The sequence below is a fragment of the Brachionichthys hirsutus genome, chromosome 4 (genome assembly GCF_040956055.1).
Source record: "Brachionichthys hirsutus isolate HB-005 chromosome 4, CSIRO-AGI_Bhir_v1, whole genome shotgun sequence".
In the NCBI taxonomy this organism is placed as follows: domain Eukaryota; kingdom Metazoa; phylum Chordata; class Actinopteri; order Lophiiformes; family Brachionichthyidae; genus Brachionichthys; species Brachionichthys hirsutus.
Genome location: NC_090900.1, coordinates 8,566,981 through 8,593,084, shown reverse-complemented (window position 1 = coordinate 8,593,084; position 26,104 = coordinate 8,566,981). Strand labels below are relative to the sequence as shown.

At 38.9% G+C, this 26,104-nt stretch overlaps 1 protein-coding gene across 1 annotated transcript in view; it reads right to left on the bottom strand.

Annotated features, from left to right (window-relative positions):
• The window catches only part of si:dkey-215k6.1 (transmembrane protein 132B), a 155,864-nt gene that overhangs the window by 76,876 nt on the left and 52,884 nt on the right, over positions 1–26,104 (bottom strand). The window contains 2 exon segments of the mRNA XM_068761032.1: positions 15,350–15,921; positions 16,485–16,903. Coding sequence (XP_068617133.1) covers positions 15,350–15,921; positions 16,485–16,903 — 991 coding nt within the window.

The following is a 26,104-nucleotide window of genomic DNA, read 5'->3' as shown; positions in this document are numbered from 1 at the left end:
TACATGTTCACCTGTATGAGCTCAGTTGGTGACATGCCTGCCCATAAGAACCGTTTCAGAAAATGTAAAAAAGCTAAAATTGACAAGAATGGTCTCCAGGGAGATTCATATTGCAAATGCTATTCTCATCACAAGGTATATGGGCAGAAATATATATATATATATATATACGTATATATTATATAACAAATAAGTAAATTATTATTATGAAAGCATCCATCAGTACGACAATGAATCATATGCCAACAGTGTGTTCTTATACAAAATGTCAAGACTAAATAATAAATACATTTTACATTGAATATCATAAATTCTCGAGGGTACACGTAAATATTTAAGATTTACCTGAGATTAATAATTATTAAATGCAATATTAAAATATGTAACAGAGAAAATATGAGCAGACTCAGAATTAAATATGTTTGCTGACAATCAGTTAATTGAAAGTATGAACAGACACATGCTGGGTGAGAGACACAGCCCCTCAGGGTTCTCCTGTTGTCATCGTAACTGTAGTAAATTGGAGAAGTGCAGGTTCGCCTCCTGAGCGCCCTTGAGCAAGGCACCAAACCCCAGAAGTTGCTCCCCTGCGTGGCTTGCCCTCCACTCAAACATCTCTCTATTGTCTGTGTAAAAACTTGTATGTTAAGTGGAAAAATAAATTCCCCATGTGGGATTAATAAAGGAAACTTTCTTTTTTTATTTTCTTCTAGTACGCGCTGAGGTTCAAAACATAAGCAACAATAATTTTAACACCAGCATCTTCACATTACAACTGGGCCCAGAGTGATGTGCTCACGTCAGCGTTGACTTGTTATTAGTCTTTTGGACTTTTTTTAATGTTCCAACTCATTTGTATCCAATGTTGTTGTTACAACTGCAGGATTATAACCATCATTTGTCCTCCGTGCAACAAACAACCAGGCTTGTGAGAAAATGTCCTTAATTTGAGAAACATTAACAAAAGCTATTCTCTAAACTAATATACTCATTTAAGAAACGTTGGACTCTGAACGCTGTTTCAACTGAATTTTATGTGTAAGTGGATCAACAGACATTCCAAAGCACACAGAAAGCAAAGCCAGGAAAGATGTGAAGACCGAAATAATGCACACAACATCAAATTGAGAGGCGTACCGTGCTTTATGACAAAACTGAAGAAGTTAAGAGAAAGGAATATACTGCATACAACAGGAAGAGGACTGAATTAAGAGAGAAAAGGAAATGACAGGACAGCTACAATGACCTTTGAGAGCTGAAGAGAAATGGCTAACAAATACAGTTCACACAGGGTCTTTGTGCACTCTACCACAATGTGTGTGCGTGTGTGTGTGCGTGTGTGTGTGTATGTGCCTGTGCATGCTTGACAGACATCTCTGTACCGTCCTGTCTGTCTTTGGTCCAGGTGCTGCAGTGTGATAACAGCTCCACCCTCCTCCCATCCTCCCTCCTGGCACGGGTAAGTCTACTAATTCAACACACCATCGATGGAAAGCTTGTTTCCGCTTCAACAGTCAGCTCTTTGGAACTCACTCAGCAAAAGCATCCAGTGTATACTTTTAGGAGCGCAGTCAATGGGCGCTCTGAATTTATTTGCCTTGGCTGACTCATCACACAGCAATATGTCGTTAACATTAAAATGACAAATAGAGGTCGGGGGGAAACCTAATGGTGAGAGAACTAAGCTGCCGGCCGGAGGGTCATGGGATCTGAGCAGAATCATCTAGGTGGAAGACCCCACTGAACAAAGTCCGACTGGGAGCTCTGGAGCACTGGGAGCTTCCACAGTAAGGAAAATACAAAATGCTTCTTTTTATTTCTTCTTGATTATTATAAGTCAGATAATAAAACAAACAGGCACTTGACTTTATCACCAGAACCATCTTCTCCATTGCATTGGTTTGATGCATACCAATAAATGACTGGTTGCCCTACTGAAGAGTGAAGGAGGCGACTCCAACCAAAGCAGTGCTTTGACAGAAAAGCATTGGGTTCAGGTCTTTGTCTAGAGATTACCATATGGTGCCTCTTTCAGCGCCTCGGAATCAACAGAAAAGAGACATGGGAGGACAAGCATCTGTTCTCCTTAACGTGATGATGCACCGTGTCTGCCAGATGAAAATAGAGGGAACCCATGTCGTGCTGCAGAGTTGCAAGGAGGAAATCTGTGGAAGTTAATTGGTGTGAAAATGAGTCTTTTTGAGTGAATGAAGTTGAAGAAATGTTTGTGAAACAAAGAAAAACTTTCAGCTTTGATCAAGGTAAGAGCGCGACAAAGTTTTAGACAGAGGCTCCGCGCATTAAAAAAGTATCCAAACTGTCAAGTTGAGCCGCCTGTATTTTCAGCGACGTTACATTGCTGCGTGTTTCTCACTTCTGTTCTGTTTGTCTGGATGTATAAAGAGCTGCAGGTGTATGTGTGTGTGGTTTTTGATGTGGACTCCATCCTGATTCACACAAAATCCAGTGATGTGACACCTCCCTGCAAGTGTTGTTCCGAGGGAACCTGCTATGGAACAATCAGAAAGCAACTTTTCATTTATCTGATTCACTGCTTTGTTGCTGCTAATCCCTTTCTTCTCTGCCGTTCCCTCGCCCACCACTGCAGTCTACATTTGTGTAGTCGATGCCAACACCCAACTAAATCCTATTCATTAAAAGCGAAAAATAGTTTGCGCATCCACCCTGTGATCCATATCCATTACAAAATGTGAGTTCTTCTCACAACTTACACAAAGTTTCATGGAAGTTGGGCCTGTAGTTTTGAAATGATCCTGCTGATGAATGAACAAAACAAACAGGACTTATATAAGACAAAACTGAATGGAAACAAAGGTGTGATTGCAGAACCTAGAGAGTATATCATAAGAATATATTACAAATGCATGTCGTAAAGGTTTGTTCCTCGACTCAAATTGCTCGTACGTCAAATCAATTTTTCCCATATAAAATAACTGAAAACAATGTAATCCGTTCCGGCCGTCTGAAAACACTCAAATCAACGTTAATAACAATTAAAAAACATTTTAAATTGCTATACAGATGCAAACACACACAAAATGAATGATATAATAGATTATATACATTATTACTGTAATATAAAATGTGGTTTTACCTTCAAGACAAATGATAGCGCTAACAGCGGCGTGCCAAAATTATACAGGATGCTTAAAAAAGCCAGTGCTGAAACCTCTAAAAGTTACTCGGGATCCTTAACTGATTGTTCACAAGCTGCGTGTCAAACTGTCACACCCTGTCGCTGCTGCTCTCCTCTCCAGTCAGTGGTCTTCAATCAGCAGTGCAAAATCTACTACCCCCCCCCCCCCCCCCCCCTCTGTTTTGTCATGATGGATGGAGTCTCGTCTTATCCGCCCCAGTCTTTTGTCTGAGCTTTCTGGTGAGACGATGGACAGAACCGAGTGGAAAAGAAGTTTCGGTTCCAGATATGTCAGAGCGAAGGTTCCTGTATGGCGCCAGAGCTTTACAGTTGGAGGTATCTCAGACTTTGTGTCTCTGTTTATTTTTATTTACTTGTTTAGGATGAGGTTAATATGTTAATAGTGGTAATTTGTTGTTTGCCGTTTATTTAGAGAACTTTTTATCCTGTCAGCATTGAATTTATTTGAACATATGTGATACTATTTTACCTAATATATAACACCTAATAATAAATACACAGCAACAAAAAAATCAACATCATATTGAATGGTAAATGTAACACCTGGCGAGACTTTCAAAATAGAGTAGAAAGGCTTATCGTCATGATAGAAAGGATAATTATAAGATTTAAAGGGGCAGGAATACAGAGTGGGAAGAAAAGACAAAGTTGCAAAACTGGTTGAATGTATGATTTGTAAGATCATTGTCTGGTTGGCTGGAGAGTCGGATGAATACATTGTTCGGTTGGCTTGATGGCTGACAGGTGACTGACAGGTTTCCTCCGAGGACATGCATGCGTGCTTCTCTAAGATGCTGTGTGTTGCTGTAGCTTTTATTTTGTCTGTTTTCCTGCCCATATGCATGCCGAGTCCTGCATGTAGATGTGTTTTCTGGTGTTGGTGAGCCGGAATGATGTGAAAAGTCAAAAGAGTATCAAATATATTAAAGTGCAGCGCTTGAAACACAAGCCTGAAAAAGTTGTACAGAAATAAAAAAGAAAAGCGGCCACATTTAACAAGATGCCGCACCAGTACACATGGCATAAACAACAGCAACTCCCTGCTGGTGACGCTTTGGCCTTGTAAGTAATCTGAAAAAGAGCATAAGGATGCATTTTAAAGCTAAAGTACTTGGTGGTAGATTTGCAGCAACAGATCAATTGTTGATGTCAGCGATGAATGGAAGAGGACAAATGTAGCAAATAGTAAAAGGATCCAGATCCAAAAAAAAAAGAAATCCAAACATTTAAAAAAAATTAAATAGAGAAAAAAAGAAAGCTGTCACAAGATCAATCAATCACTAGATGAGAATATGCTGTTTCTTTTTAAATATTACCGCTAGGAGTCATTAGGAAAATACAATGCACTCATACTCATACAGAAAACTACTGTCTGCTCTGAACTAAAATACAATACAAACAAACATGATTCAAAACCATGTATGGGTACCATGTATTCATTATTAACAGGACAGGCCTCATCTTTCTTATCTCTCAGTTTTCAATTTCAGTTTTTTTAACATACCTTTCTTTAAAGGACTAAAGTTGAAATGATTTTGCATTTTATATGCCCCGCACCCAACCACCACCCTGTTCCCTGGAAAACTCATTAGATCTGCCTCTGTTGCTTTTCTATTCTCTTCTGGACTACCCTTTTTTCTCTCCATCTCTCCCACATACCACCTCCGTGCTAGAAGACTCATTATGCTAACTCTGTCTCCCTTATCACTCTCCACTGGAACGCTCATTACTGTCTATCTGTCACACACACGCCTCTGTTCCTCTTACTCTCTTTGCCTTTATATCTTAACCTCTGTCTAATAGTACTCTCTCTCTCACTCTCTCTCACACACACACACATACACACACTTCGATTTATACCACTAGTGAAAACCTTTTGTCTCTCTTCCATTTGCAGAAAGCATTCAGTAAATATTATTTGTAATATTCCGTAGCTGAATTTATTGTGTGTGACTTATCTAAATGTTACAAAAGAGTATAATGAAGCTTATTTGATGTGTTTCCACATTGGCATGGTACAATTTCAAATTTGTTTGTGATTATGAGAATTTCGATGTGTATTGCTACTATTAGAAAACTGCATCCCTCTGTAATGGACATTGTTACCTCTGCCAAGAGGGGTATGTTTTTGAAGCCGTTTGTTTGTTTGCAGGATTCCAGAAAAACTGATGGGTGGATCTTTATGGGCAAAAAATCTGAAGATGGGTCTTGTTCTAACTTACATCCTATTAAATTTTGAGAGTGATCTGGATACCTGTCTGTATAAAAATAAAAAATAAAAAAGGATTTTCTCATTTACTTAATAATGTAGGCTTTTTATTTATTTATCATATTTTGTAAAATATGCATTCAATTCACTCACCAAACATCACAGTTTTAAAGGGGTCTGATATGCACTATCATGCAAAATGCAAAAAATAGATAGATAGATAGATACTAGTACAGTGCAGCATCATATAATAAGAGATGAAAGATAACATTTGTTGAATGTGTTGTGTGTTGTATCTGTATCTGCAAATGTGAAGAAAACGTAGTCCACTAAGTGCTACTGCTAACTATCGGTATGCCGGTTGATATGAGAAACAGACAATCTCTACACATGCAAATCATTGTATGCATTTCCTGATCTCTGACGTTTAACAAAAGTCGCTGTCTGAGTTATAAATGATGAATTGCTAATATTTCTACATCATGGAGCAAAACACTGAAACAGAATCTATAGCTCTGTAAATGTTGTTTCGTAATTTCATCTTTCTTTCCCTTCTCTCTTCCTCTCTTCCACCCACATTGACTCAGGATCTGCTTGGGGCTTCTTCCTGTTAAAATATATTTTTTTTCCCCATGGAGGATCATGAGCAAGCGTTTGGTGACAGTTTAGTCAATTTACATTAAAGAATTCTGTCTACACCTGCCCTTACTGAAAAGTGCTTTGAGATCACATTTGTTGATTTAGTGCCATGCAAACACAAGTAAATTGATTGTTTGTACACGTGTACATATTTGTCAACTCTTACATATTGATCTAGGTACTGATTTTAAGTCATAGATCTAAATATATTGTGGATTTCAATATTTTTGGGGGTATATTTATAAATTAGTAGTGTATTCCTTTACTCAATTCAACTCAACTTAACCGTAGCTGACACAAAGTGCTGTATGTGTTTGGTGGTGGGAGGAATTTGGAGAAAAGTCACACAGAAACATCCATGGTAACCAGGGCCTTGCTGGAAGGCAACTGTAATATCCATTGTTGCCCATGATGGTACTACCATTTGCCGAAATTATTCACCTAATAATTTGCTCTCTTTTTGTCTTTCTCTTTCTCGAAGGGATGAAGATACTTACAGACAAAAAGCTCTGCAGGCCCAGGAGCTCTGTGTATGTTCTGATGGAAACAAGCATTACAAATACATGTGTGCATTGTTTTGTTTATGCATTAACTCTGCATAAACATGACTGGGTGCAACTTGCATGACATATATGCACATGCACACAAAGAGAGAGAGAGAGAGCAAGAGAATACCTTTAGAAACAATAAAAAGCAGGATCAAACACATTTCAAAGGGTAAGAGAGCGAGAGAGAGTGTGTGTGTGCGTGTGTGTGTTTGCACATATAAACTGGAACACTTTTTGTCTTTCTAAGATTAGAATAGAAGGAGGTTTACAGAGAAGAATAGAGGGTAGAAAATAGAAAAGGAGGCTAGAAGCATCTGAGAGGCTTTTGCTACACAAAGGTTTTCTTCATTTGGTTACAATATTTGAACTAAGACTAAATTGATGGCAGTAGTAGCACTCCGTGAATTCACCCAGCATCATAACCAGAACTCTCTCACAGCTGACAAGGAATGAGTCACAAACAATGCAGCAGCCAACATAGAATAACATGGCAAAGATTCTGAAAGATGAAAAGGTAAAGTACAGGTATGCCATAAAAGAAAGGAGAAATTAATGAAAAAGACGAGTACAAGTGGGGATACTGTACTACCGTGAGTAAGAGCCCATTCATCAGTTCTAATTTACCAGGCTAATGTTCTTACTGAGCTTAATGGAGAGATTAACCAGGCAAATTAGCATTGATGAACGAGCAACCATGGAGCACGCTGGTCAATCATGAAGCCAGGCATGTATTCATAACGTACTCGAGTAATGGAAAGCATCTGTTCTAAATTAGATTTTCAAAAAGTTCAATAATGAACAGCGCCTCGTCGCCAAACTGCCCCACGATATAATTGATAGTGATAAACTGAGATACATACAGTAACCGATATTAAAACGTTCATCCATTCGCCTTCCTGACTGCCTTGTACCGGAGTACATCCTGGACAAGGCGCCATTTCATCGCAGGGTCACACACAGGCAATCATTCACTCACACACTCACACCTGTGGACAATTTAGCGTGACCAAGTCACCTAATTTGCATGTTTTTGGTGGTGGGAGGAAGCCGGAGAACCCAGAGAGAACCCACGCAGACACGGGGAGAACATACAAACACAAAGGAATCACACCTGGAACCTTCTTGCTGCGAGTTAACAGCGCTACTCACTGCGCCACTGTGCCGCTAAGTGGACAAATATTTCATACCTAAGTCTACAAAAACAGTCTGACCTTGACCCTAAAGGACATTGTTTTGAATTTCTGTACGTATTATCTTGCCTTCTTCATATTATGATCAAATGTCCAGCCCTTAGGAGTACTGACTCATATACACTGATAAGATAAATGTTACTAAAATCCAAATGACATTAAATCCAAATTAAATCTGAATGGGGTGATCGGAGAAATTGAAAGCATTCAGAGTGCATTCACCTCAAATATAGGAAAGAAAGGTACAATGTTAGGAATATTGTGAGTTGTTGGCAGTGAGATGTGTTTTGATACTTTAGGAAACAGAAACTTGTTATTGAGTGACTAGGATTTCTAGAAAACACATGAAACATAGCACAATGGTAAGAAGTGTAGAATAGTTTCGGGCTAAAACTGGAACAAAATCAGGTATCACATCCCTCCAAGCCTGTAACATCGAGGACAAACTGAAATAGTTTTGGATACTTGTTCTAGTAGATTCTGTGACCAGGATTTTGGATGAAGTGGTTAAGAATATGAAAGAATGAAAGATGGGATATTGAATAAACTAGAATCTGATGCATAACAAACATGTGGACATAAATACTGTAGGTGTTCTGTGGACCACTCTTGTCCTCTGAGACTCTAAAAATCACTTACCAATTTTTTTGGTAATGCTGCCAAAACACTCTCAATCCTCTCTATATTTTCCTCTCCTCTTCTAAGTCTACCTCTGCCTAGTTTCCACATCCACTCACACATGCAGGGACAAAAAACACACAAACAGCGGCACTATTCCGAGCTTGATGGCTGCCACCTTTGTGTACTCAGCCTCATTCAGAAGCCACCAATGCAAATAAGGCCCTTATGAATATGCATGAGGGATTTTAGATTGAAAGAAAGAGTGCAAAAACAGGAGAAGTGAAGAGAGGGAGGTTTGCGGGGCAATTTGATGGCTTGGGAGGAGAGAAGGTAGAGGTAGAGGTAGACTGCTTTTGAAAGAATGATAGCACAGACAAGATTGGGGGAATAAACAGCGACTGAGAACCAAGCACAGAGACAGCAGGTGTTTGTACGCATTTACTGATAGTGTTCGTCCACTGGACGCAGTATTTTGGTCATTGCTGACAGTTTAATCAAACACCATAATTTGTAAAGCTAGCAATTAGATACAAAATCTCTTTCAATGTGTCAGAAACTAAGTCCAAATTTCAATAATTTATTATAGAATATAAACAACAACCTGTAATCCATCCGTAATCCAGTCTCTTGTTTCCTCTGTCAAGGGAGAAGTTCATGAATTTCAGAATATGGTCAATGTTGCACTGCGTATGTTTTATGTTTAGTTTTACTGAGAGTTTTGGGCCATATGATGAAAACTTACAGTCTCATTGCAAGAAGAAACAAATGATAGCAGGGGAGATAACAGAATTAAGGAAAACGTCTGGCGTTTCACGTTCAATTCGAGTTTCAGATGTGCGCCTACTTGACTTCAGTGCTGAAAATGGAGTAAGTAAGAAATATTTACATCAGTGTTATGACCTCTGGCTGAGGAATCAAATGATTTATGGTGTGGAATGATGGAATTTTTACATCTGATGTGTTTTAATGCCTGTAGTTCATTTTACATTTCTTGCCTTTTGTCTGCTATATTGTATATCCAATCTTTGATTTCCTGTTGTTTGAGAAGGGTTTGCATGGTAACATTCTCCATTCAAATGTGTTTAGCAAATTATATTAACAGACCTATGCAATGGAAAATTTAATATATAGGAGGGCATCTCATTGCGGTGGAGTAGTGTGCAATTTACAGACTTCCAAAATCTGTTTTATTATTTTGTCATTTTGTTCTTATTCACTTATTCATGTAACTCATCACAGTTTATTACAGCATGTCTGGTCTAGCCCATTGTTTTTACAAACCACTTTAGATGAAACCGCATTTAAGTCCATATGATTAAAGGCGCACAGTATCTTATGTTGCTGTCATGCTGTGGTCAGATTAAGTGTAAATTCATCAAATTCAGGGCCACTTCACATAATCGTATTTATAAATTATGGTAGCTGTCATATTTAGGAGGGAACCTAAATGAGCGCAGTTTCCATGGAAACATATCTTAGCAAGGTTTTATTGTATGGAAATGAATCTAAATTCAGTTGGAAAAACAAGAGACATGACCTGAAGATGCAGTAAATAGGAGAGCTATGCTGCTTCATTAATTGTGCATTGCTCTATTATTCTTGTGGGATTTATGTGTCGATTTGCTGCTTTATTTAAATTGCATTTCTATTATACAGCGATAAAGAAAATGTGTATGTAAATGAGTACACACACACACTCACATATATATATATATAGAGTACTATCTTGACATACGAGTATAAATCTTTGCAGGTCTGAGCGTGTAACTCAAATTGTCCGTATGTCAATTTTTGTGATTTGTGAGTGTGTAAAATGTATGAATGAAAATAAATCACAAATGTCAGGCTGTGCCTGTCAACAGCCTGGTGTGACTCCCTTACAAGGTGGGTAGAGCCGTAATTTAGAGTCTGGTAAGTTGTGCCACTTTGAGTTTTATAGTCACCATCCTCTATAAGTTTGACCATTCATCGTCACAAAACCACACACTGAAAATGTGCGTTTTCATGCAGGAAGATCTTCATCATTTCCATATGGCCTGTCCCTGTAAAACAAATGTGTTTTCACCGTTCCTCATCCAGGAACACAGATGACATCACAGATGGGAATGCATTCAGCTCGGCAGAGACTGAGAGCTGCATAAGGTTACAGAGTAGGATGGGATCTGCAGTATTGCATCCTTCTTTCAGAGTCAGTTTCCGTGCTATTAAATATAATTCATGACAGCTATAAGGCCTGCAAGGACAGCCGTAGCAGTAGAGTATGAGGTACTGCACATAGACGAAGGAAGTGTGACCCAGACTTAAATCAACTTCACTTATGTTTGCATAAATTAACTTTTTAGTGCAGCATTTTTACTGATTAAGTCACATATGAGGACACAGACTACCCAAATCGTCCATGTTATTCCAGGTTGTTTATCGGGTACTTTGATTTGCAAAGACGAAAATAGTCACGTCTAACTTTTGCCTGTTTGACAGTGCAATCTGAAACTGCTCAGTGAGTTTTAAATTCGCTGCAAGATCACAGTTATGAAGTGCATCATCATCATCTGATAAAAGGCATAAGCAAAGGGACAAGATGAAACACTGTTGACATATGATCGATTTGGGACTTTAGAACTCAGTTTGTGTCCATTATTTTGAAGGTATTATTATTATTATTATGATTTTAGTTGCAAAGCCCATATTTTATTCTATTATAGTTTAGTTTAGGATGTTCTTATATGCCTCCTTCCAGGCTAATATATATGCATAAATGAGTATATATTAGTTGAAATTATTTGATAATTAAATGACATGTCTGAACCGCAGCTGAGAATCATTATTACGATTATTCTTCAGCCAAATTGGATGTGATTGTCAGAGCATTGGACTAACCCAGGTGGGTTTTTGTGAGTTTACATTCTTTGCATTTTATTTTTCAATTAGATTTTCTATGTTTGGTGAAAGATATAATCTGAAATAATGAAACCTACATAGTTTTATTTTCCTGATTAGGAAAATAGGATCACTATTATACAATAGTTTATCAATTATTTATTGCTATTTTATTTGTATAAATAGATTGTTTGCAACTCAAACTCATCTCCCAACTACAATTTAATTGCAAAGGGGGTTTAAATTACTTTCCTTATTAGGTAACACTGTAATATAACAACTTACATTTACTGGCAGTAATGTTGTAATGTAACTGATATAACTAATATAATGTAATAAAAGAAAGCAGTACCTTATCTGTAATGTATTCTTGGCAAGAGGGAGAAAGAGATGAGAAAATTATTGGGGGCGGAGCCATAACTCAGACAAGACATGAAAAATGTGCAGAGAAAGCAAAGATTAAGAAAGTGAAATGAAATATATCTAATGATAAAATCATTGCCTCCATTTTTGCCACTGTTTATCAAGTGCATAATGATAAACATTGTTGTTAAGACATTTTTCTCCACACTGTCAAGTTGGAGATGAATTAACGTGCTGATGATTTCAGTATAAATGAGCGTCAGTTATACGTACTGTATGCAACATTTAGACATGCACTTAAACAAGAGCTACATATATAAAAACTAAAAAAGTCACTTGTAGAAAATTTGAAGTGCATATGCAAGAACATGACATGCACAGACAATCATATATGTCGTTTCTTTTTTCCAAGGTCAGACAAACACCCAGTCACAAACAAACCATCCCAAACACAATCGGTCCCACCATCTTCCAAATGGTATTTGAGGTTAATCAAAGAAACTCCACAAAGCCCTATGCAATCATGAGGCCAGACACAAACGGGAAGGATGGTTCAATAAATACAGTCCGCATACAAATTCAAACACCAAAGACCAACCAGCAGTATAAAAACAGATAAAGTGGTAGACAATCAACAGGAATGAGAGAACACAGAGCGAGGATAATAAATGCATCGATCCGTCTCTGTATCGCACACACACATAGCCAAACTCTTAACCACCTCATCAGTAAACATCTCACTAATTAGCTAAGCAAACAATGATAACACACAGTTCAAGATGACAGCATTTTAATGAGGGAGATATTAACCACTTTGACCCTCGTCAACATTCCCACTGCTGAATAATGCAGAAACGCTAAACATCGGATCGGAGAATGAAACGTCTATGGTGAAGGCTTCCGCAGATTTAAATGATGCACTAGATACTTTGGGCTAAATGGAAGATCGAGGATTCATCATCAAGCACTGCCTTCTGTTCCACTTAGTCAAATAATTACAAGATGACAAACTGGAAGATGCTTTTTAAATTGTCTTTTGTTTTTCTTCCTTTTGCCTTAGCTTTCTGCAGACTTGGGGGTTAAAGCATGAAAATGAAAGGTCTAACTTTCCAGAAAAGTGAGTCATTGCAATCATCACTTCATCTAGAGTGTGGTAATGAGATGAATACGAGTTACTAACCATCTACCATTGGACTTTGGAACTGGATCTGTACAAAACCTTTTCCACAATATTGTCCAACACAACAATTCAAGCTGGTTAGTAACAAATATACACTTTCTCCTTAAGATTTATTTCAGTTGACCTTTAACCAAACATCATGTTACATCTCATCCCTACGTCTCCAACATGTGTTAGAGCTTTGTTGTCATAAAACATTCCCATGTATTTATTTTTTATTCCCCCTGTCTCCCTCCCACTTTGTCGATCTCTTTTGCTCATCGCTCATGTCCCTCCATCTCCTCAGCAGTTTATCATAATCACATCACCTCAGTGTGTTGGAGCACACTGAAGGCTTATTTTTTTGGGCACACACACACATACTCAGAAATGAGATCCACTTAAGCCTCATCACATGTATGACTATGCTTATAACATTGGAGATTATCCACTTGACTGTATGCTTGGGAAGAGGGCAAGAGCTGCAAACAGGATGAGCATTTACCGACACCCGCAGGCACACACACACTCACACGCACAAACATAGCAACAAGGTTTTGTACAACAAATATTGTATAGGAATCCAATAGGCTACCTCATCACTACTGTATTTGTAGGAAAGCGCTTAATTCACATGCATACTACAAGAGAGAGCAATCAAAGGGTGAACAGCATCTGTGTGGAAGAAGAAGATGTCTGTGTTCATTGGAGAGACCAGCAATATGTTGACATGTGAATCAGAGAAATGTGAGTCAGATATTACACGGCTAATCAGCTACTTTCATTTTAGTGTTTCCCATAAATTGACACAAATGAGAGGTGATATTTGTAATGATGCATTTATTTATGTCTGTTCCTATGTATTTAAATAAAAAAAATGCACAATGTATTCCACCTGCTTTTCCTTGGTCACTGACTATGCACACACCTGCGTTGTTCCTTGTTTCTTTGCCAGCAGTTTGTCTAACTTAGACTATTGATAGAGTTCTGGCAGCAGCACCACAAAGCCTGTTCCTACAAGGTCTCGACTACATCAGAACGTTGCTCCGGTGAGTGATTCTAAGTGCGAGTTGACGTTCCTTGAGCAAAACAGACACGCTGCGTAAAACATGACAAACCACCAACACTCATCATCCACGTTACATGACAGTTGATCTTGTCCTTTAATCAGAGCACAAGAAGCTCCCAAACCTCTTTTTAGACATCTGGTTTATACTGTCTTCACCGCTGTTACAGAGGTGGAACAAAACATTCCACCTTCATTTGATATACAGAACGTCAGGACAGAAAAAAGGAACTCCAGTCTTACCTTGAAAAGGCTGAGGAAATGGCACCATGCCGTTTTAAATCTTTGAATGGCAGCCGAGCTGAGAAGCTTGTTGTTCATCACTTGCAAATGCAGTTACTCAGATAAAATAGCAAACTTTAGATCTCTCTCTCTCTCTCTCTTATTCAGAAACAAATCATGTATTTCTTAAACTCTGACCATACTCAATGCCATCAAAGTGCATTTGATGGCCTGCCTTAGCATTTTTTTTTTTAAATGTATTCCTATCAAAAACATTATGGCATCCATGAAAATTTGAAGACGCTCATTTTACGAGCGAGAGCAAGAGATAGAGAGAGAGAGTTCAATTCCAAATGCACAATGATGTTGTGTCATAGGTTACCATATGGGAAACTGTTTTTACAATTTAACTAGTATAAATAGAAAAGGAGCCACACTCATTGTCCAAGGCTTTTGTTATGGAGGCACTGCTGATAATCCAGATGTTGTATTCATATACAGTTTTTCTTTAAATGAGGGTGAATCATAGAAATTGTGAATTTTTTCCCCAAAGTTTCTCAGTGTTGCCCTCTCAATAGTGCTGAATACATAGGGTCATATTGTTATAGCAACATTACACGCAGCCTTGTTGTGTGCTGGGAAATTATTTGGATAGAATGATAAATTTGCACATCTGTCATTTGTCAGCCTGAAATTCCCAAAGTCACTGAAATGATGAAGCAAAGATGTGATGCAGAAACGCATGCATAGTGTATGTAGATCAGGGGTTTTAAACTTTTTCTAGCCAGAAAACAAAATATAAATTTGTTTCCTGGGATGCAAGTGCAAGAAAATATATCGCTGCTTATGCAGAGAAGCATGTAGGTGACCTCTGACAGCACACCCAAGCGTCGTTTTGGGTTCCCTTTGAGCTTGAGAAACTGGGATCTCCTCTGATTTGATGTATTTTCTTTCATTTCCCAATCTCACCGACCTTCAGTGTTTTTCAGTCATACTTTTCCTCTCCTACTTTTCATTTTCTGTGTAGGCGTTCTTCTCTCCTTGGAACACCCCCCGTGAATATTCATGATGTTGTTATTTTGCATTGATGCCTTTGACAAAGGCTGAGTACACAAAGGTGACAGCCATCAACCTTGGCAGGCGGCGTTGAGAGATGAGAGAAAGCCGATGAAGCAGAAAAGAATAAGTGGCTATAAAAGACAAAGGAATCAGAGAAAAACGGACAAAAGTGAAATAAGACGAGAAGTCCTATGAAAGCAGCGGAGCAGCAGTCCTACCTCAGTGTAAACTGCTCCATGTTTGAATCTGTCTTCATGTAGATGCCAAATGCCACCATTTTGCCGAGTCGAACTGGGCTTGGTGGCACCAGAACCTCCACGTTTTCATCCAGTCTCAGTCTTTCTCCTTTGACGGGAACGGGGCCCATAGTCATCACCACGGAGCTGACTTTAATCATGTCTTGAAGACCCCCATCAAGTAGGGGGTTCCACTGTCCCCCATGGCCCAGGCCTCCGAGAGGCCCGATATTTGCGCTCTGACCTCTCCATGGTTCGTTAATGATAGAGGGACACTCTTGACCAGCCCCCCCCACTGGTATAATTGAGTAATACACATCCACGGATGGTAAATTCACTTCAGGAGGTCTTTTTCGCACTTGTGCTGGTGTAAACCAAGCTGGGGGAATCTCCAGACGGACAACACAGATGCCAGATGGCCCCACCAGGCGGCAGCCTGCTGAGGGTGCTGCTTCGTTGGTGTCACGGATGACCAAGGCTCTTACACATGGGAGAAGGGCTGGAGGAGGCGGGTCAAGCTCATCCCAACGCCGCCCCACAAGGTAAAAGAGTACCTGCCGACAAGATACATCATTAAAGGTAAGTAAGCAGATGAATAGCTGCCAAACAATTATATATATAAAAATAAGAATTCATTAAATACGGTAAATGCACTCTTTCTTTCTGAGTACTAGCGAAGATAATTTATCGATCATGTTTAAACATGATGACAAAAATGCATTCAAAATTGTACAGGAAGTTCATGAAAACTATTTAATGGTGAATAAAATGTCTGCATATATATAAAGATATTCTCTGAGTAACTAATCAATATATTTAATGTGGAAGGTGCCGCCTGCAGTGATGAGCCCAGAGAGCACATGATTCTGAAGTCTATATGCGCTACAGAGCATTTTAGAGTTAACAGTATGGATTAGTTTTACCTCTTCTGGTCAATGACCTTCAGTAGGAAGTTAGAATATAATACACTGAATAAATCATAAACCAAAGAGCCAGATATAAACTGGTGGAATAATCAATCTTACATATTTGTTTGCTGTAACTGAATTAGAATAATTAAGTTCAGTAAATGGAAAAATAAATGACAGAGCCAATTGAAACGTTAAACTGCCATTACCTGTATCCAGGGTCGTGTTGACCCCACTGTGGGCACCACCACTTGACCCTTGACCTTCCAGTTCAGAGTCACCTGGTTGGTCGTCAGCGACAGACGTGGCGGGGGACCCTGCAGCAGCTCCACTGGAATTGGCTGCTCAATGCTCATGTTTCCATAGCTACAATTGATACTCGGCAGGGATTGTGGAGAAACAACACCTGGCTCCAGCTGGTGGAGGAAAAAGGGCTCAGTCCTGGATGATAGGCTGCCATTTCTCATTACTTCCTGATTGGCTTCCCGCAGGAAGAAAGCAGAGTCAGCCCCACTCAGCTGGCATTGTACGGGAAGGTAGGTTGGGAGGTTGGAGGAGAAGCGGGGCTGGTAGGAGTCCGGCGATCCGCCTGGTCCAACTCCCACTGCTCCCGCTCGGCTGTTATACGCTGAGGTGAGGAGACCAAAACAGGAGAGAAAGAAAAAAGTAGCAGAGAAGATGAGGAGAGAGAAGAAATCTTTAATTGAAACTTATTTGTAACAAGTGCTTCTGAAAAAAGCTGGCATTTGTAAATAAAATAAAAAACTTTTATGTACAAGCTTACACGTTCCAAACAGCAAATAAGAAATGCAAATTTTAGCAAGCAACCAAATAACCACCGAAACACTAAACCAAGGATCCAGGGAACAAAGGATAGAGCCCATCTCAATGCATTTCAGCCAAAGGCCGAAATGCAAAAGCATCTCTGTCTAAAAAAGATGCCGTGCCTGTAATGGGAATTGTTTCATTTGTCACTGAAAGTCAGAGCAGTTAATTATCTAAGTCTAAGTCATAATTGATAAAACCCAGTGCTTTGTTATTGTGTGCACACATCTACCTGACACAAATCCATTACAAGCAGCTGACACAACAAATACCAGGGTACATGGTGTTTCCTGAGTTTATTTACAAGGAGAAATGAGCGGAAAACACATCAGTTCTCAATTACTGTATGTATACAAGAGTGATAACCTCAGCGTCACGCAGGGATGCAAACAAGGCATCGCACTTCCTCACAAAATTCTAACAGCATTGAATCAGCAACAATCAGAAATCACATCACATTTCCATATGTTTAGATTCACTGTGTCATTTCAGTGTGTTGATATACAAAGTCTCTGAAAGCGTAACTGTATCTGAGATGGTCGGGACATAGTTGCAGTATTTCAAAAACAGCATATTGGATTAGATCGGATTATTGTTTTGTTATTGGAGGGAGTTTTGATCAATTATTGTCCATCTCTAAATATTTGTTATTTATCATCCGTATTATACTGCACATGTGTTGAAGCATTTCTTTACATTGTAGTTCAGGATCAGTTTTTTTCATCCTACATTAACTCACTACTTTCTCGTTGAGTAAAACTCTTTTTGGGATAACAGACAAATAATGTGATACCCAGTGCAACATGATGAAGGCTGGCTGGCTCGGTTATGGTACTTGGGCACGTGCAGATGCATTTGGAATGCGTAAGACAAATAATAATTTGCAGAGATTTAGTGGCTACTATTACAGGAAGGAATAAAAAATAAAATATGCTCAAACCAAAAAACACACACATTCTGAAGTGGTCTTGTGCAGTGTGGGTGTGTAGCCTTGTGTCCTAGGCCTAGGGTAGTGAAGTGTGAAAATATAATGATGGTGGGACAGTGTGGCGCTGTCTAGGGTAACTCATACCAGGCAACTTTAAAAAAAAATAATAACAGACAAATAATGTGATACCCAGTGCAACATGATGAAGAAGGCTGGCTCGGTTATGGTACTTGGGCACGTGCAGATGCATTTGGAACTAGAAAACGACAATCAGAGATTGCAGACCCTCGCCTCCAATAGACTATTCGATCTTGTGAGACAGTAAACAGGGCTTCCGGATCAGAGGGGCCAAACCTGCTCTAGCTTGCTGCTCCGGAATGTACTACAAGCCATCTTCTGGACTCTTTTTCCCATCATGCCATTCGTGTCCCTCCCTCTTAAAGTGGCAGTTTACAGCACAGGCACAATTCCAGATGTAAAAAATAAGAGGATGAGGAGGGATGTGCTGAGAGAGATGCAGAGACAGCACAATACAGGAAAGATTAAAACAGAGGGTTCTGGGATATTAATGCTTCACAGAATGACTTCATACTAAAAATGACACCAACTTATCTCCAGCTGGAGCTTTGTCCCTGAAGACATCAAGCAAACTTTCTGAATAGCTAAAAAATCTGCCCCTGCTCTTTAAACAATGCGTCAATAAAACTTTGAAGAAAAAGAATTGTCGAGTTCAAATGAATTATATAATATAATTGTTCCTGCAAGACAATTGTGAGACATTAGACAAATGTCCTTTTGCGAGGACATGTGGAATGTGAAAAAAGTTAATTAATTTCTTTCATATTAGCAATAGTATAAAATATACAGCTACTTTGGCTTCATCTGTGCTTTAATAAAATGTTTACAAAATAAATAAATATTAAAATGTAGTTTCAGTACCAAGCTTGTTTTAATTTAAGCGGTCCAGGGGGTTTAGCGCATAACACTGGTCATTATAAGTCAAGGGCGCTACGTGCAAATAAATACTGTTAAGTGTTGCTAGAGTCACTGTTCACTGTACCGGTAGTTTGAATCCTCTATTGTTGACGGATGGTTCATATCATCTCAACACACCAGGAGAGGAGCATTTGTAAAAATCAATTTTTAAATTATTCTTATTATATTCTTCACTCGTTCTCATCGGTGTCCATAAGGTACAAAGTCCTGTCTGCTTGTGTGTGTCTGTGTCTGTGTGTGTGTGTGTCTCTCTCTCTCTGCAGGAGGTTCATGAAGCATACGTCCTTAACAGCTGACACACACACACATTCTGTATGCAGAGCCCACTGAAATATAAGCCATTAAATAAGTGTCAGAAACAAATTTCTAAGTTACATTTATTTTTTTTATTTAGTTCTAATCGTAATCACTTGAGGATATTGTTAGTATTTTAACTTGTTGCTGACTCTGACCATTATAATAATAATGCACTCTTTTTCTATTGGACGTTGTTGTTGTGAATTTATGCATTGAGTGTGTAACTGCAAAACTATTTATCTTCAGTTGCAATACATAATTACAGCAACAAATCAAAGACATGACGGTTGGATTAATGAGTGGCACTTTTATACAAGTCAGGGTTTGGCTGTTTGAAATCTGGCATCCAAACATTAGACATTGGCTACCAATAAACATGGAATGGTCCAGATTTCCTGGGATTGTTACTTTGGCAACAATCATCCACAACATGCTGTGTCCTGCTGCACAGTAACTCTGTGTGTGCGCGTGGGCGTGTGTGTGCGTGTGTGTGCGTGTGTGACTGTGTGTGTGAGCATTCCATCAATGTTCATTTCCATAACGTAAGTGCAAGTGTGTTTATAATCTGCTGGTGTAGTATTCATACTTCAATATGTGATAATGATCAAGATAAAGTAGGTGTGTGTGTGTGTGTGTGTGTGTGTGTAGAATTGGATAGGAATAAAACCAGATGTACAGAGATTTGACAAGGCCCATCTGTGATCGTTCTTTCGTGCCAAAAGTGTCCACCATGCTCTATTTCAAGTACATAAATGCACACAAACACACAACAGAGCCTCAAGAAGAGAGACACACAAACACATACAACTTTATGTGTGCAAAACTACAGCTGGAGAACCTTTTTTTTTTTAGCTTATAAAATGTATCAGCGCTTCAGTGTTTGGGATAGAAGCTGTCACTAACACTCAAAGAAAGTGTTAGCATGCTGCAACCACTGCTAATGATTTACTCGGGACAAGAGGATGACTTTGGTGGTGTGTAATTTAGAAGTAATAGCTCTAATTTCCCAACAGTGGTTCCAAATGGGCACAATTTAGAGATAGATAGGAGCATGCCAATTAGTGGTGAAGGAGCGGGAGAAAGCAATCACTATACTTCATAGTTGTATGAAAGCAATGGCAAAAGCCCTGCAAGAAAGTTGCAAGGGAATCTCAAGGGAAAACATATCATAAAGCTATAATTTCATCTGTTCCATCAAATAAGTATTGACAATCATTTCTTGTGTGTGTGGCCACATAGGCTACTAAACAGGAAGAAAAAAAAATCGGACAAAAACTATTACTGTTAAGACATTAGCACAATCATCTGAAATTGCCATCTTAATCTTAAAGTAACTACAATACTTCTTCCACAGCATATAGCTAACATGCTGTACTGGAATGTGAAGAAGTCTTTAAAATGTCTCAGTGTTGAATTCCAGTTGAAAAATACTGGAATAAAAACAATGTCTCAAGTAAGCACTATTGACTTCAGAAATTTAGATAAATTACATGATGGCGACAATAACTAAAAAAAATAAATAAGCAGTACAACCCAAAATTACAATAATTATAATTGGAGATATTGATTATCGTGTTGTCTGGCTTCTTTAAGATACAATGACACTTCATGGGTCTTGGTTTTCTGTACACAGAGCTCCAAAAAACATATCAGACATTATGAACTTGTTACTCAGGAAGATCTCTACAGACCTTGCTGTGAACAGTAGCTGTTTCTTCTGTAATGTGTGACTGTGGTCTCAAAGAAGTGCATCTTCTCATATATGAGGGTCATGATGGAGTGGAAAGTAAACATTACAGCTAAGATGTAACTTAAGGTAGCTTAGTTCACTCAGTCAGATCGCGTCTTATTGGCTCCTCTAATTCTCAATAGATTTATCCTCAAAAAGCTGAAATGAAATAGTTTATCTTTCCACTTCTCTTCCTTTGCTACTAAAATATGTCCCTCATTCAGTACATTCCCCTTTTCTATCATTTAAACCCACCTCAATCCAATTTGCTTCCCGTTACTCAGTCTGCCCATTCCATTTCCAGTCCCTCCTTGTGGAGCAGAAGTATAGGACATGAGATGGACAGGCTGAAGGAAGAAAAAGACGGTGGGATGCAGCTCTTTGAGAGTGGTGCTGTGGATGTGAATGTTCAGACTGTGATTTGTGTCAGATTATGTGTGTGTGTGTGTGTGCACGTGTGTGTGCGTGTGGAGGGAGGTTTGTTGCATTTGGTCTCAGACTGTGTGTGGTTGTCACAGGAGAACCAGGGAAGTGTGAAGAGCAATTTCAGATGGCCATCATTCCACAGAGAGAGACAGAAGGATAGAAAGTAACCTCTCAGAAAGGAAGTCGAGCAATGGAAATGGTGGAAATGTGTCTAGAATTTACACACTAGTTTTCACACTCTCTCTCACACACACACACACACCTGAGCATCCGAGGCTACATCCTTGAACAATTTTTTTTTAGTGTATTACAGACTGCTGGATATTGTGCTCTTTTTTTATTATTACATTATTATAATATAATATATATATCGTATATATACCAAAATATTGTGTAAGTCATTATCTTTTTGTTCTGTCATTTTTGTCAGTGGGATTTTCTCAGTCACTTTGGCAACATTACTCCCTTATGATGTTTGTTGCGTTTGTTTGCAACACACATTGTTAAACATTTTCTGGCCGAATGCTTAACAATGTTTTTGATGTTTTGTACTTTGTGATGGGGTGGAAAAGAGAGGTTATTTTTCAGCACATCATGAATTTACCGTGTAAACTGGACGTAAAAATGGGCATCATCATACAGTTAAGATTTAGTCTGCGACTGCAGAATTGCTGTCTAAAATTGGACCAAAAAAAACTCCCTCCATTAAAGCACAATGCAGTCGCTGCACAGTGACAAGCAGCTGTCTGCTTGTCGCAGTAGTCGTACTATGTCGGGGAATTCACACCATTCAAGAACTTGTCAGCTCTGAAACTCTCTGAGAGCTGCTGTTTTGGGCTTCTGGGATTGTGAAAATGAATTTGGATTCAGTCACACTGTCTGATAGAATAACTATTTGGGGGAAGAATAAAGGGTAGCTAGCATGTGCACTGAATACGTATATATCCCCTGTGTCTGTGTAGTTTCTCAGTCATCCAGGTCATGGTAAAATCACGATGAGCAAAAAAGAAGAGTCAACTGGACTTCTCATTCAAGAGGCTTCCTCAGTTCTGAGTGACTGGTAGAACGTCTAGATACAAATAAACAAAGAAGGACCGAAACCACCGCGGCAATCAGACTCCCCAGGAGCATTAGCATTTCCTTTATGAATGCTAATGCTCCCCGGCAGTCATGCATCTTATTTTTGGCTCATGTGTTGTATCCCATGTGTTGTAATGAAAATGAAAGTAGAATAGAAATAGAGACCAATGAGAAAGATGCTTCGATTAACCTGTAGAGCTATTTTATACTACTAATGCAAAAGTAGACAAATTAAGTGTTTAACTGTTTTGTGTTCCATTATAATACTGGGCCAACATTATCACCTTTAGTGCCTCTCATGCATGGAAGCAAAAAAAAAAAAAGAGTTATAAACAAATGGAGCAGAAGTTCTTTCAATTAAAATAGAGGAGTAAAGAAAAGCCTCTGTGTGATTCAGACAAGGATCTCCTGGTCATGATTTTGAGGAAGGGATAAATCCATTGGGCCTTGGTGCGATCCAATTCCATCCTTCAGTGGTCTACAGCCTAGCAGCCAACTTGTAAAAGCTTCTTATAAAGGGCCGAAAGGACTTGCAGCCTCAACTGGCTTAATGGGCCAATATGAACTAAGTATAGCTAAGGAGAGGAGAGGAGAGGAGAGGAGGAAGAAATTACGGTGGAAAAATAGAGGTGAAGAGGACATTATGGAGAGGAGGAGAAAAGTGAAAGCAGGGAAGAAGCAGTATAGCTTGAAAGAGTAAAGGACTAGTATCGCAAGAATAGGATGGACAGGAGGTGAGGAAAAGGAGGTGAGGAAAAGGAGGTGAAGGAAGAGGATGAATGTGGAGAAAGCAAAATGTGGGCCACATTAGAGTTAAATGAGATAAATGCAGAGAAAAGCAGAACAAAGACACACCTAGAGACAGAGAAGAAGTGGAATGTCCTACTGGAGTACAGTCAGGAGCTCCACTGTGACTAGCATCATATTTGCCCTGCATATATAACCTCTGTGGTTAAGAATGAGTAATGGGAAATGGTCGACATGAATATCTGTTCACCACACACACACACACACACACACATTAACTAGTGGGGACAGATTGTGAGCATACGTCATCTCCCAGAATAAAAAAGAAGCCCAGAGGAAAAAAGGAAACATAAAATAAATGATTGAAAAGAGGAAAAGACAATGTGTCAACCTCTGCCGCAAATGAATGAGCAAATGTTGAAAAGGAATTGATTAAAAGGAAGAAAAGAGAGGGAAGACAAGTCTCAGCAAGATTTGAGGAACATCAGTGGGTTGCAGGTTAGATTCATTCTTTAGACCTCAGTGTAAAAAAAATATTCAAGGTTTCCTACTCTTCATAGTCATAGACTTTCCACCTCCACAAGGAAAAACATTCCCCTATGGGGGTGAAAAGGAAATGTTACTGTAAATAGATAAAATATAAAATGATTCCATGTTATTGGTTTATTTTTAGACGCACCAGTCTAATTCCAGGTGTTTAATGTTAAATTCCATTCATGTTTGACATTTGAGAGAGGGTCACCTTTGGTGATTGTTGCTGTCTGTGCTGTATTGAATTTCTACATTCCCGCAGTGTGTGCGTGGTGTATTTATTCATTTTCAAAGGTGTGTTCATTAAATGTATTCTGTGTGATAGCAGTGACAAGTTAATATATATATATATATATATATAGTATCTCTAATCTATTCTGAACTCTTAACTGTTTCAGAGGATGTGCTTAATGTGCAGTTAATTAAGAGAATATGGTGCAAATAATCTGAATAATGTTCTAATGAGAGGTGGATTATTACAAGACTGACAGGCACCTCTCTCTCGCTCTTTCTCTCTCTTCCTTCCCATATGTCTGCATAACTTTTTTTAATCTCATTTATTCTCAGCTCGGCATCTCTAGCTCTGTTTATCTGGGACTCTTTATCTGTTTTCCCACCCTGTATCTGCACTCGTCTCTCTCTGTCTCACTTGCCTCTGCTGTCATCAGTCTCTCGCTCCCAGTTCATCGCTGCCATTCGCTGTCTTATTGCTATCGATCACTACAGAAGCCACATGCACACAAATTTAATTAAGTCTGACAAGCCAGGTATTTTTTCCGCTACATACCAAAACACATCCATTCGTGCTCCACGGAAACATTTATACCCATCCACAAGACGCACATTCACACAGGTGTGCAATGAGAGGGTGTCTGCAGATTTAAGGCCATATAAAGCTCATCTGTGGTGGCAAAAACTGACCACATCTCCCACCCCCTTCTGACAAGAATCATTTAAAAGTGATGATCAATAAATGTCCTCACCATTGTGCATTTTTCACCTTTCCATAATTGTGAGGTGCATGCACACACACAGACTCGCACACATTTAAGTCATCACCTTCCCTAAGGTCATCAATCAGATGCACAGCGGCTCCTATGTGTCTTTATGCAGAGGTGTAAAGTTGCATTTCAAGTGCGCCTGTCTCACGCTAATCATCGGCCCTCTTTCTTTTTGGTTTTCTCTCTCTCTGTCGTCTTGCAAAATCCAGTTCCATCTTTTTCTTTAAAAATTCCATTTTCTCACTTCTACAAATGTATTTCTTTTATTCTCTCTTTGTCCAAATTTCTGCTTTGGATGTGTCAAAAGAATGCCCATTCATGCTCGACGCTCAAGGGGGATATGGAGACTGCTGCAGTTTTCTGAGCACAGTCTTCATTTATTCTACAAATTATGAATGTTTACGTAGAGCCTTTGAAAATAACAATGTGGACAAAATGAAGCGAGATTAATGGAAAAAACAAACAAACATAAAACAGTCCTCATGTCCTAATGTGTCTGATGCCATTAAAACTTCACTGACCCAGTGGAGCCACACAGACAGATAACCACTCATGTGCACACTACCACCTACGGACAATTTGGAGTGATCAATTTGTAGGTTGGAGACAGTTAGAAAACCTGGAGAAAACCCACACAGAGATGGAGATAACATAAAAACTCTGCACAGAAATGAATCAAACCCAGAACCTTCTTGTTGTTAGGAAACAGCACTACCCACTGTGCCGCCGTGCCGCCTTTTTTACATAAATTATATAGACTGGCACGTTCGATAAAGAGAATAAGAAAATGTTAACTTAGCGATGACATAATTTGAAATAAAATGCTTGGACAAATAATGAACAGTGATTTCACAAAATAAAAGATTTAAGCACTTTTAAGTCAGACATATTTTTATAATTAACATAGCGTTCAATATTGGATTACATACGTTTTCTGTTCAGGAAAAAATTTGGAAACAAGGCCAACAGTGGAGACAAAGTCATGAGAATTAAGGAGGGATGATGGCCCTTTTCACCCTTTACCTGCTTTTTTTCACTTCACACAATTCATTCCAGTCTCTGATAGCAACAATGAATAAAACAGAAATACCGCCATTAACAGGGAAACACAGACAAATGATTTTAAGAGGACAGTCACCTCCGTGCCACTATTTGACTTTCAAATTCTGAAGCTGACCAAACATGAGCTCTCTTCTCTAATCTCTGCCCTCCAATCCGACATTACCCGATAAACGAGTAATGTCAAGTGGATGTCATAAAATATGCATC